The sequence below is a fragment of the Gymnoscopelus braueri genome (assembly GCF_963280865.1).
Source record: "Gymnoscopelus braueri genome assembly, chromosome: 15".
Classification (NCBI taxonomy): Eukaryota; Metazoa; Chordata; class Actinopteri; order Myctophiformes; family Myctophidae; genus Gymnoscopelus; species Gymnoscopelus braueri.
In genome coordinates, this window is record NC_137620.1 from 48813838 (window position 1) to 48827382 (window position 13545).

The 13545-nt window shown below is 41.5% G+C and overlaps 2 protein-coding genes across 2 annotated transcripts in view; both read left to right on the forward strand.

Moving 5' to 3' along the window:
• The window catches only part of LOC308102372 (uncharacterized protein), a 1220233-nt gene that overhangs the window by 942250 nt on the left and 264438 nt on the right, over positions 1 to 13545 (forward strand). The gene's annotated exons all lie outside the window — the stretch shown is intronic.
• LOC308102183 (NACHT, LRR and PYD domains-containing protein 3-like) overlaps positions 1 to 13545 on the forward strand; it is a 73875-nt gene that overhangs the window by 49535 nt on the left and 10795 nt on the right. Inside the window, 7 exon segments of the mRNA XM_080451785.1 lie at positions 3838 to 3951; positions 6482 to 6525; positions 6811 to 8502; positions 8505 to 8739; positions 11102 to 11269; positions 12146 to 12319; positions 12399 to 12551. Coding sequence (XP_080307911.1) covers positions 3838 to 3951; positions 6482 to 6525; positions 6811 to 8502; positions 8505 to 8739; positions 11102 to 11269; positions 12146 to 12319; positions 12399 to 12551 — 2580 coding nt within the window.

A 13545-nucleotide genomic window follows, 5' to 3' on the forward strand; every position in this document is an offset into this window, starting at 1 on the left:
ATGGAGTCCAGGATTGTTAGACAGTTGCTGTTAAAACTGTCGACCATGACATTGATATCAGCATTGTCGGTAAGCTGCCCAGAGGGGTATGGAAATGGGGAAGATGTAAAGGCATTACAAAAGGCGCTGGCTGGTTTGGAATAACAAACACGTGATCTAATAGGAGCAGGGCGGTTGGGGGGAGGGCGGGGGAGTGGGGCAGTAAAGACCAAGGCTATGTGGCCAGTCACACCGAGGACCATTAACTCGTCGAGTAACTCCACAGTACTGAGAGCCAAACCCAAGGATAAAACTAAATCTAAGGTGTGGCCCAAGCGGTGAGTAGCCCCAGTGACGAACTGTATAAAATCAAATGACTCTGTGAGATTAATAAAATCAGTGGATAAAGAGTTGGAAGGACAGCAGACATGGACATTCAAGTCACCCAATAGAATGATGCTGTCATAACGCTGGGTAGTCAGGGACAGGAGCTCGGAAAATTCAGTAATAAAACCAGAGTTGTGTTTATAGATTAGAACACAAAGCACTGGATTTGTACCATTTAATTAAAAAGCTAAAAACTTCAAAGGATTTAAAAACACCAAATGAGATAGGATGCCAGTGCCCTCTGGTCTAGGTAGGTTAAAATAAGAACAAGTAGGTGGGATGAATGATCAAAACTGCGCATGCGTCGAATCCATAGACCCACTGCCGTGCATGCGTGCGTGGGGACTCGCACGAGGCTGCCTTATAAGACATGGACGGCGCTTTGGATATCATCTTCACCACTATGAGGTACACCACTACCACGCAACATCCCAAAGAAAACATTAATAACCACATTAATGTCTTCAGATTAAACAACAGGGTTGCCCAATTTCGCGAGAGAAACAAGCAACCGGGTCTATGAAAACAAGGCGTGCGGGTCCGCCGTGCACACTAACAACTTTGCCTGCGCACTTCACCGGGTATGGACTAGTATTAATAAGGTAAACATTTCGCGCAGTGAATATCCCCCTAGACCATTACATTACAGTCATTTAGCAGACGCTTTTATCCAAAGCGACTTACAATAAGTGCATTCAACAGGTAGGGAACGAAACTACTAATCACCAGAAGTTTTAAGTGCAGTGCATTTCTTTAACAGATGAGACAAATAGCAAATCAAATGAGCAAGAGCTAAAACAAATAAGTGTATTGACTAAAGAAGATCCAATAAAACAATACAATAATAAAACAAGAGTTTGTACAACTAGTTAACAACAAGTAGGCAAGGCAAAGAGGAAGGGTAGTGTTTCCTGAAGAGGTGGGTTTTCAGCCTGCGGCGAAAGATGGGCAGTGACTCTGCTGTCCTGACATCAGTGGGGAGTTCATTCCACCACTGTGGGGCCAGAACAGAAAAAAGTTGTGACCGTGTAGACACCACAGCATTATCAATGGTGATGGCCATGTCTCAGTGGGGACAGCCCTTCCCCGGGAGGAACATCAGCTCGGTCTTGTCCTGCCTCCTGGCAGCGAATCCGTCACTGCCAGGAGGGCAGTCTCGGTCGAGTGACCCACTTGGAACCCAGACTGGTGGGAGTCCAGGAGGTTGTTCTGGTGGAGGTACGAGGACAGTTGTTTGAACACGGCACGTTCAAGAGTTTTGGATAGAAGGGAAACCGGTCTGTAGTTCTTAGTTCTGTAGATCTCAGAGGGGTCAAGTGTCGGTTTCTTCAGGAGGGGGGTGACTCTGGCAGTCTTGAAAGCAGAGGGAACGTAACCAGACGTCAAATAAGGTGGGTTAATAAGGTGGGTTAAGAAGGGAAGAAGTTCAGGTGCAGTGGACTGCAGCAGAGTGGATGGGACCGGGTCCAGGGAGCATGTGGTGGGGCAACTAGAGGTAACAAGGAGAAGTACCTCGTTAGGGGAGAGGGGAGAAAAGTGGGATAGAGAGGGGGAGGGAGAGGGGGAGGGAAGAGGAGTAGATGAAGGTAGAGAGGGAGGGGTGGAAGGCAGACGGGTGTGGGTAGTGTGCAGGGCAACAGCCGGGAGAGGAGGGAAGGAGGATCGGATATCGTTCACCTTCTTGTCAAAGAAGTTGGTGAAATCGTCAGGGAGGAGGGACGAGGAGGGAGGAGGGGGTGGTGGTTGCAGGAGAGAGGAGAAAGTTTCAAAGAGTTTTTTAGGGTTGGAAGCAGAAGCCTGAATTTTAGTGCAGAAGAAAGCAGCTTTAGCAGCTGATAAAGAGGAGGAAAAAGTAGAAAGGAGAGATTGGCAACCTCCCTCCTCCGGGAGGTTGCCATTTCTCCATTTGCGCTCAGCAACTCTCAGGCTCCGTCTCTCAGTGAGTCCGACAACCAGGGGGCAGGTGGAGTTTGGCGTGCAGGCCTGGTGGTGAGTGGACAGAGATGGTCGAGAGAAGAGGATAGAGTAGAGAAAAGAAGATCTGTGGCTGTATCAGGGGATAGAATTGCGAAGGATTCAGCGGCAGGGAGAACAGAAGAGGAAAGATCAGTGGGGGAAAGTGAGCGAAGATTGCGACGTGAAGAAACCATGTGGGTAGGGAGGGGCTCTGAGGGGGGAGAGGAGAGAGAGAGAGAGAGAGAGAGTAGGACATGAAAAAGTTATCAGATAATTTCTTACCCTTTTCACTAGAAAGAGGAGTGATGGACAGGTTAGCAGTAGAGCAGCATCTGGTGAAGATCAGGTCCAGTTGGTTGCCAGCCTCGTGGGTAGGAGGAGATGGAGAAAGAACTAGGTCGAAGGTCTAGCTGCTTCTAAGTCGGGAAGTTGAAGTCACCAAGAAGGATGAATCCAGAGCCATTGTGGGCATGTCTCAGCATGTGGGCTAGGCTAGCCTGCAGCTGCTTCACGCTGCTAGTCACGTGACAACACCACAAAGCACAGCAGCACACCAGTGGTGGAAAGTAACTAAGTACATTTACTCGAGTACTGTACTGTACTGTACTACAATATTGAGGGACTTTTACTTTACTGGAGAATTTCCAATTTTCAATACTTTTACTTCTACTTCACTGCATCTTAGAGACAAATATATATATACTAAATATATACTTTTACTCCACAACAGTTATTTGAAAACTTTAGTTACTTTGTAGATTTTCATTATTATTACAAAACATACAGTAACCACTTCAGCCCTATATGCATTTCGGCCATTTGAAAATAGCAGGTCTACAAGCTCACAATGCGTCGTGATGTGAAGCATTGTGAGCTTGTAGACCTGCTATTTTCAAAAGATTCTTATCCAAAGATTCTTATCCAAAGATTCTTATCCAAAGATTCTTATCCAAAGATTCTTATCCAAAGATTCTTAAAATATTCTTATTTTCAAAAGATTATTTTGAAAACTTGCCTAGTAATTAATTTGCAATGAAAGGCGAGTACAGGTTTTATTTCCATGAAGCAGGAAGGAGCAGTCTGACACACACACAGACAGACAGACAGACAGACAGACAGACAGACAGAGAGACAGAGACACAGAGACACACACACATCCGTCCCGTGCCAGAGTTGAACTGGCTTTCAACAAGTTGACAACAACGCGACGGGCAGCGAAACGGAGCATCCCTGTTTTTCCTCATACAGTTTCTGTCTGTCTGTCTGTTTATCTGTCTGTATGTCTGTCTGTGTATCTGTCTGTTTATCTGTATGTCTGTTTGTCTGTTTATCTGTCTAACAAAATTCTGTGTAATACTGTTTCTATTGCTATTTTATTGCACTTTTTTGTAGTTTTCCCTGTTGTTTCAACATCAAAGAGCCGGAACCCAAAAAGCTTTACACTCTCATACTACATACAAACAAAGTGACTTTTTCATTCACATGATAAATGTATAAACATTGTTATGATTCCAGAAGTCTTCACCACAGACCAGAGCCTCCAACACCCAGCCTTCTGTCTGTGAAGAGTGACAAGTCTAAAGGAATGCCTCCTGTCTTCAGTAATGAACCTGGACCTCCACACACACAGTATGTGAATCGTCCTATACAATATACACACTATAACACTATACAATATACACATTATAACACTATACAATATACACACTATAACACAATACAATATACACACTATAACACTATACAATATACACTACACTATAACACTATAACACTATACAATATACACAATATAACATTATACACTACACTATAACACTATACAATATAGACACTATAACACTACAATATACACACTACAACACTACACAATATACACTACACTATACAATATACACAATATAACACTATACAATATACACTACACTATAACACTATACAATATACACACTATAACACTATACAATATACACACTATAACACTATACAATATACACACTATAACACTATACAATATACACACTATAATACTATACAATATACACACTATAACACTATACACACTATAACACTATACAATATACACACTATAACACTATACAATATACACACTATACAATATACACACAACACTATAACAACAAAGTGGTCTCATAAAAACCAAGGCCATGCCAGAGATTATGTCCCCCACCCTACTTATTACTCCTCTAAAAAAAGTATTCATTGTTTATGACTTATTACTTGGTTAATAGTAATCTATTATATTACATATATTACGTATTACTTTTACTGTTTTTCTGCATATTCCATATATATCAAGCAATAATCATCCTTTACAGAAACAGTTAAAATTCACCCAATCAGCAGTAGTCTACTAAACACATTGAAGCCTCTCAAACCTGCCGTTACACATGCTTCAAATAATTCCATTAAAAAATAAATGTGATTCAATATTGTATTAACCATTTGCAAAAAGTACAGTGGTATGATTATATAATGATGGTAAAAGGATAACACAAAAAGCCCTGAGGGTTCGTTTCCATTGTGGTCCTGTGTATTCAATTCATCATGACATTTAAAGACATACAAGAAATCCTCAACACTAGGAGCAATACAAGTATAGGGGGTCCAGACAATTCTGGTGTGCGGCTAGAAGACTCTTGTATGGTGGTTTTGAAGGAGGGTAGGGTGTCACACCTTTGATGGCTGTTTGTAGGGCATTCCACATTTTGGTGGCATAACAGTAGAACACATTTCATTTGAGCTACCTCTGGTGTTGTGCCTGTGTGTCTCTCACATTATTGAAGTAGATAGACAGGAACATGGGCACTGGTCCCTTGAGTATCTTGAAGACCAGGTCCATTACAAGTTGCTGTACTCTGTCCTCTACCCTGAGCCATCCCACCCCTAGCATCATGAACAGGGGTTAGGTGAGTGTTTGGTGTGAGGTCTAGTATCACCCTAGCATCATGAGCAGGGGTTAGGTGAGTTTTAGGTGTGAGGTCTAGTATCACTAGCATCATGAACAGGGGTTAGGTGAGTGTTTGGTGTGAGGTCTAGTATCACCCTAGCATCATGAGCAGGGGTTAGGTGAGTTTTAGGTGTGAGGTCTAGTATCACTAGCATCATGAACAGGGGTGAGGTGAGTCCTAGGTGTGAGGTCTAGTATCACCCTAGCATCATGAACAGGGGTTAGGTGAGTCCTAGGTGTGAGGTCTAGTATCACCCTAGCATCATGAACAGGGGTTAGGTGAGTCCTAGGTGTGAGTTCTAGTATCACCCTAGCATCATGAACAGGGGTTAGGTGAGTTTTTGGTGTGAGGTCTAGTATCACCCTAGCGTCATGAACAGGGGTTAGGTGAGTTTTTGGTGTGAGGTTTAGTCAGGGACGTGCTGGCCACTGGGAAATTCGGGAAAATCCCAGAACGGCCGCGCCATTTACGGGCCGCCAAACGGCCGGTGGGCCACCCAAAAAAAAAAGGTAGGCCTAAAAAGAATGGATTCAATTGTGCTAAGGGCCAGGTGTTATGACAGATGTCAATTGAATACATTGCGGTTGAAGGCTATTTGTTGCACAAAGTTTACAACAGACTGAAATGTTTGTGTCTTTGACTGAGACAAATTCAAAATAATTACAATACTTTAAAGTGTTGAAAGTATGCCTATAGTATGTGTGTACTTTGCATGGCAGTGTCAAACTACCCGATACTCGTGAAAGTAATTCTATCACAGTAAAATATTACTAAGTAACATGTACTGCCCAACACTGCTGGTGAATAATGTAATGACGGTTTGATGTTCTATTTTACTGAATAATGTATTGATAGTGTCATAAGAACACATGTTGACTATGTGCAACTATGTCCTACAGTGATATAAGAACATATAAGAACACATGTTGACTGTACAACTGGGCTGTGTGTTTGTATCATGTAGGCCAGGTGATGTCTATATCTATATATTGTATATTTTGAAAAACATAGCAAAAATAGCAGATCTACAAGCTCACAACACATGGCATCACAACACTTCATGAGCTTGTACACAATATCGGCGTTATTCCTTGTAAAGTAGGTCTTAAGTGGTTAAATACCGTTAATAATATAAGTTAATATATTACAATATCTATTATCTAAATATATTGTCTTCATCTCCACAGAGAGAGATCCAGAACCACACCTCTAAAGACATCCAGTGAACAAAGTAAGACTGGACATATTTTACACTAATTAACATTTCATATCAATTACTGAAATGCTTAAATAGCATAAGATATCATCAGACTAAATGTCCAAACTGATGCTAAACATATGCATTAGCCTAAGTTAGCCAATGTTATTTATTTGGCCCGTTTTCTTTCTTTCTATTTGTTTTTGTATTTATTTTAAACTGGAGGGCGTTTAAGACTTATTTTAATGATATGGTATATTAGATGTAAAGTTATATATTAGCCTGAATGTTCAACATGTATTAATTATCTTCTCATAGCAGATGTCAGTCTGCAGGAGGATTTAAAGGATTATAAGATCAGTTTGAACAGGCTTGATCGTGTGACATACGTCACTGAAGTGCCCTCCCTCACCAGCATCTACACAGAGCTCTACATCACAGTGGGAGAGAGTGAAGGGGTTAATAACCAACATGAGGTCTGGCAGCTTGAGACAGCTTCCAAAATGAAGACCCTCCATGATGAACCAATCAAGTGCTGTGACATATTTAAGCCCCTCCTCCTTGGCAGAGACAAACCCAACAGAAGAGTTCTGACCAAGGGCATCGCTGGCATTGGAAAAACATTCTCTGTGCGTAAGTTCACTCTGGACTGGGCAAAGGGTTTGAAAAATCAAGACGTCATTCTCCTGATTCCCTTTTCGTTCCGGGAGCTGAACTTGGTCAAAGATAAGCAGTACAGTCTTCTCAACCTGATCCATGCTTTCCACCCAACATTAAAGAAGGTCACAGCAGAGCAGCTCGCTGTCTGGAAAGTTGGCTTCATCTTTGATGGTCTGGATGAAAGCAGGTTTTCAATGAATTTCCACAACAATGACATTGTTTCTGATGTCACAGTGACATCATCAGTGGACATCCTGTTGACAAACCTCATCAAGGGGAATCTGCTCCCCTCAGCTCTCCTCTGGATAACTACCAGACCTGCCGCAGCCAATCAGATCCCTCCTGCATGTGTTGACATGGTGACAGAAGTACGAGGGTTCACAGACCCCCAGAAGGAGGAGTTCTTCAGGAAGAGATTCAGTGATGAGAAGCTGGCCAGCACAATCATCTCACACATGAAGACATCGAGGAGCATCCACATCATGTGTCACATCCCAGTCTTCTGTTGGATAACTGCTACCGTTCTGGAGGACATGGTGAAGACAGACGAGACAGGACAACTGCCTAAGAACCTGACTGCGATGTACAGCCACTTCCTGTTGATCCAGACAAAGAGGAAGAAACTGAAGTATGATGAGACACATCCTATGAAGGCGAAGATGATGAACATGAAGACCTGGTTGAAGAACAAGTCACAAAGACTGCTGGGAGTTAGTGGAGCAACTAGCAATCTTCCAATGTCCAACACTGACAGGGAAGTTCTTCTGAAGCTGGGCAGGCTGGCGTTTGAACATCTGGAGAAAGGTAACATCATGTTCTACCAAGAAGACGTGGAAGAGTTTGGTCTTGATGTGAACGACGCCTCGCTGTACTCAGGAGTGTGCACAGAGATCTTCAAAGAAGAGACTGTGCAATCTCAGAGAAAAGTCTACAGCTTTGTTCATCTGAGCATCCAGGAGTTTCTGGCTGCAGTCTACCTGTTCCACTGTTTCACACAGAAGAACACGAAGGTACTGAAGACATTCCTGGGAGGAGGAGAAAAAGACGAAGAAGACGAAGACGATGACGAAGAAGACGGAGAAGAAAAAGAAAAAGAAGAAGCAGAAGAAGAAGAAATTACCCTGGATGTCTTCTTGCAGAGAGCCATGGAAAAAGCCCTGAAGAGTAAGAATGGCCACCTGGACCTATTTGTCCGCTTCCTTCATGGCCTCTCACTGGAGTCCAACCAGAGTCTGTTAGGAGGCCTGCTAGGTCAGACAGTGAACAGTCTTCAGAGCAGAAAGAAGAAGAAGAAGATCCAGAAAGTAGTCAACAACCTGAAGAAGATGGAAAAAAATGATGATTCTCTCTCTGCTTCCACTGTTTGATGGAGATGAACGACCACTCAGTACATCAGGAGATCCAACAGTACCTGAAGTCAGGGGACAGATCAAAGACAGCACTGTCTGAGTCCCAGTGTTCAGCTCTGGCCTTCATGCTGCTGACATCAGAGGCGGTTCTGGATGAGTTGGACCTGCACAAATACAACACATCACCATGTGGGAAATGTAGACTCATCCCAGCTGTGAGGAACAGCAGAAAGGCTCGGTTAGTAGTCATGTGAATAGAAAACTTATTAGAAGAGAATCAAACTACCATCACACCTAAAACTATAAGTAGAAATGATGGTTAACATAAAATATCCAATGATAATCAGGTCTCAAATAGTGACTGGTGGTATTGTGTGTATGTGCAAATTAGGCTGTATGGAATTTTACATTACGGTACGGTATGTAGGACAATACCGTGGTATACGGTATGTCACGGTGTATACAGCATAAATATGTTTTTTTTTGTGTTTTAATCATTAATATTTATAAGGCTTGTTTGCCAAAATGAAACTAACTGACACACTATGAATTGAGTAAAATCTCAAGTTAGGATTTTAAAGCTTATTGTTATTCATTCATACATATCTGATACAAAATAATTATGGGTTTAAACAATATCCTCCTATAATTTGACAAACCTCTGTAGTGCGTGGTGTAGAGGTGTAGTGGTGAGTCCAAAATTGTCCTGCCCGTTTCTCCTCAGTGGCTGGAGCAATTGATCTGAATTTGCACACAGCCATTGACCATTACCATGTGCACCTAACAGCGAAGCCTGTTTTCCGATTACACAAAATCTCAGCTGTTTATTTGCGTTTTTGTGTTCGCTGGCTCCCAGGTTTCCAGATCATGTGCGCATATCCCCCCACGGGTATGGTCTAGTATAGTCAATTTATCAGAGGGGCGTGTAAACTGTTGTGGGTGGACGCCACTGCAATGCATTGCGATGTGACGATGAAGAGACTTGTAGATCTGCCCTTTTGGACAACACTGCCGTACTACTTAGAATAATGTTCGTGGCGACATGATGACAGCTTGTACTCTCGCTCTTTTGAACTAGAAACCATCGCACAACAAAGGAGTTATGTTAGTTAATCTAACCTTGTCTTTAAAAAGTTGTGCAGGGTTAATATGGCACGTGGAATCACAGAGATTGTCATCAACACGCCGCTCAAAGAGGTGGGCGGCGATTTGTTTGCCTATGACATATTTATCACGTCCTTGTGTCGTCATGTCAGTGAGCGATACTTATTTTTTGACGGGGACATAATGATGATTATGAATGATTTCATTGACTGCTGCTGAAGTCAAAGAAGTAATGTTAGTCAGATAATGTTTTATTTGGTCACAGGCTCGTGTGAGTACAGTCCTGTCTACCTACTGTACAGTACAGTAGGTAGACAGGAAACGGGAGAGAGAGATGGGGAGTGACACGCAGCAAAGGCCGTCGGGATCGGGACTCGAACCTGCAACACAGGATACATTGGAGCCTAGGTGCCCGGACCGCTTCGCCAGTGGTCTGGGCCTCAGCTCGTAAATCTCACAGTATCAATACCGTAGCTGTTTATACCGTGATAATACCATAATACAGTATACTGGTACATGCCTAGTGTAAATAAAGACTAGTCCCGGGTAAAACAGAGTCTAAAAGACCTAGGTACACCCAACCAGACTAAAGTAGTTTAGCCTCACTTTAATATCGTCCTCAGCACTTTCATTAGTGGGGCTAAACATTAAAAAGTTGTGCAAGTGACCGAATGGTAGAGTACATTTTATTTGCACCAAAGTACTTTATTAGTGGGGCTAAAAATTAAGAAGAGAAAATATTATCAGCACCAGGGTTTATATTGAATATTCACTTAACGTTTCATCCATATTGTGAACAAAAGAAAAACTTTAATGTGACATGTATGTGAATATAAAACAAAAACTCTACTAAAGTCCCTTTTGGCCAAAGTGTGGCGCTAGAGGAAAGGCTGTGATGTCACTTCATAAGTACGTTTTTGTCAGCCTTAGAGCACGGATGTGTTTGATACGTTTATGGCAATACAGACATCACTAATAGTGTGATCGATACGTTTCATGTTTATGTTTGTTTTATGTCAAGCGAGACATCACTAATGGTGTGGTACTAGAGGACATTTTAGGCATTGCCTGTATTTTTTAATATATGTTGTTGGACAGACAGACTGATTATGCAACATTATCATGATTCTTAAATCCCATTCCTATCATGGCTAAACCTATATAATTGACCATAAATGCTGTGGCAGACAATACACACCATGTGTACCTATTTCTGTGAGACACAATCTGTGGGAGAAAAAGTAAAAAAAAAAAAAGAATACAAATAAATACAATGCGATGACTAAGTTAATTCAAAGATCCATGCAAAGTTACACACTGTATTATACAGATGATCTGTCTTTCACTTTTATGTTGTCTGGTTCCCTGTTCGTATATGACCTGTTAATATCTGGTTAACTAGATATACAGTACATTATCTTAGTTAATTTCCTTGAACATGAACGTGATCTAATCTGTGTTGATAATCTCAGATTTTACATAATCTACATTTACAGATTTGTTGGCTGTCAACTCAAAAAGCCAGACTTTGACATTGTGTCTTCAGCTCTCAGCTCTAATCCTTCACCTCTAAGAGAATTGGACCTCAGCTATAATGACATAAAGGATGATTCATCCATCTTCGCTGGATTGAAGAGTCCACATTGTAGACTGGAGATACTAAGGTCAGATTAATTAACCAGCATTCTTTCAATTAGTTCTGTTTTATATTGTATTGTGTGATTATAATAATAAGAGTGTGAATAAAGTTGACATCATGGTATCCCACACTGACTAGAATCATGATACGGTCCGAGTTTGTGTTTGTCCTCACTCTTGCATCACATCACAATGATACTGTACAGTAACTACAATATGTGATCCATCATGGCTGCTATAGGGAAATATCAGGTCCAGTTACACAATCATTGAGTGTCAAACTGGTGTAAACACAGACTGATGGATTGCTGGTTCTCCAGCCCACCAGCACTAGCAGTCTCTTCTGTACAGTATTACAGATTTAAAACATGACTACTTGTGATTACACTATGAGTTGTTGGATGTGTTAGATCATCCCCTGGTTTTTTATATTATGTGTAACTATATTATTAATGCCAACTATTAATACCATAAATTCAAACAACAAGAACTTCTTAAAATATGTTGAGCATCCATTACATTACCCCTAGAAACTTTGCTCCTCCTCCCTTGCCCAGAGGGACTTTACGCCGTTTCATGTCTAGAAACAGAAAAGAAAATTACTTTTTACCACACACACACACACACACACACACACACACACACACACACACACACACACACACACACACACACACACACACACACACACACACACACACACACAATACAGTATATTATCCTTATCTAGTTGCGTAGTATTACTATCTCGTTTCTGAATAGGTTTCGTTGCACTTTCCAAGAAGTGATGTAGATTAAGATAATTTACTTCACATTATTTCTGCCTGCCTGCCCTTTCCATTTCTTGGGTCTTTACTCCAAAACTCTGATAATCAATCCAGATATTTATTCTGTAATTACAGACTTGTTGGCTGTAACATCACACAGACAGGATTTGACGTTCTGGCCTCAGTTCTCAGCTCTAATCTTTCCCATTTGAGAGAATTGGATCTCAGTTTCATCAGCCTGCAGAAATCACAACTGGACCAGCTCTCTGCTGTACTGAAGAGTCCACATTGTAGACTGCAGATCCTGAGGTAAATAATGTGTTTTCTCTCTGTGTGGATCTCTACTTGAACATCAACCGCAGTTTGTTAAATATGTATTTCTCTGCAGGTTGTCAGGCTGTGGGGTCACAGAGGAAGGCTGTTCTTCTCTGGCTTCAGGTCTGACCTTCAACCCCTCCCATCTGAAACAGCTGGACTTGAACTTCAGCCACTTAGGAGACGCTGGTCTGAAGAAGCTCTCAGCTGCACTGGAGACTCTCAAGTGAGTAGACCTGGACTGTGTCCATGTTGGTTAGTGCAGTGTTTCCCTTACAATGTTTAACTGGCTGACCAGGCCAACCAATGTGCAGGTGGGAGGGGGTGCTTCACCCATAAAGTCCAATGTGCAAGTCCACCACAACAATCCTCATCCTTCCATCCCTTCTTTATATGTGACCCCACGGGATTATCAACTAATAATCAACGGGATCAATGGATCATATAGGACATTACCACTGTATATTACATCTATGAATAGTAGCTTATTGTGGGCCAGCAATTTTTCACAGCATTTAACGCTGCGTTCATGATTTGAGGGATTTTGTTCAAAACGTGCCATTCCTACAAACTTTAGTAGCCAATCTTGGCCAATCAGGATGGAAAGTGAAAAATCTTGACAGATCTGTCTTGGATCACATGACAATGGAGGTAATGTGTTTGGACAAAATGTGTAGGAATAATATAAATAAAAGTGTTTTGCACAAATCTACCACCTGGCAGTAGATGTAACAGGCCGATGAGAGAAATGTGGGGCAGAGGTTTTTACAGCCTCCAAGGAGTATGTGTATATATAACACACAGTTTCATGTTGATCGGTCCAACGGTGCCGGAGATTAGCTGCTCACAGACAGACCTACACACACACACACACACTGACGGACACACGGATGGACAGGGGGCGGAGACTATAACCCTTTTTCTATATATAAATACTTTATTAAATACTTAAGTATTCAAAAGTAAACATTTTGACATGATAAAGAAATGCAAAGATTTTTCAGAAATGTTCAAAAAATATAGCATGAAAATAGCAGATCTACAAGTTCACAACGGACCACGATGCAATGTGTTGTGAGTTTGTAGATCTGCTATTTTCATTTTACATGGATAAAGAAACTATAATTACACCCTCTTCATATCAGCTGTCTTTGAAAAAATAAATCACACTTATAGATATTGAAAGTATATTAGTACTATTAGTATATTAGATATATTAG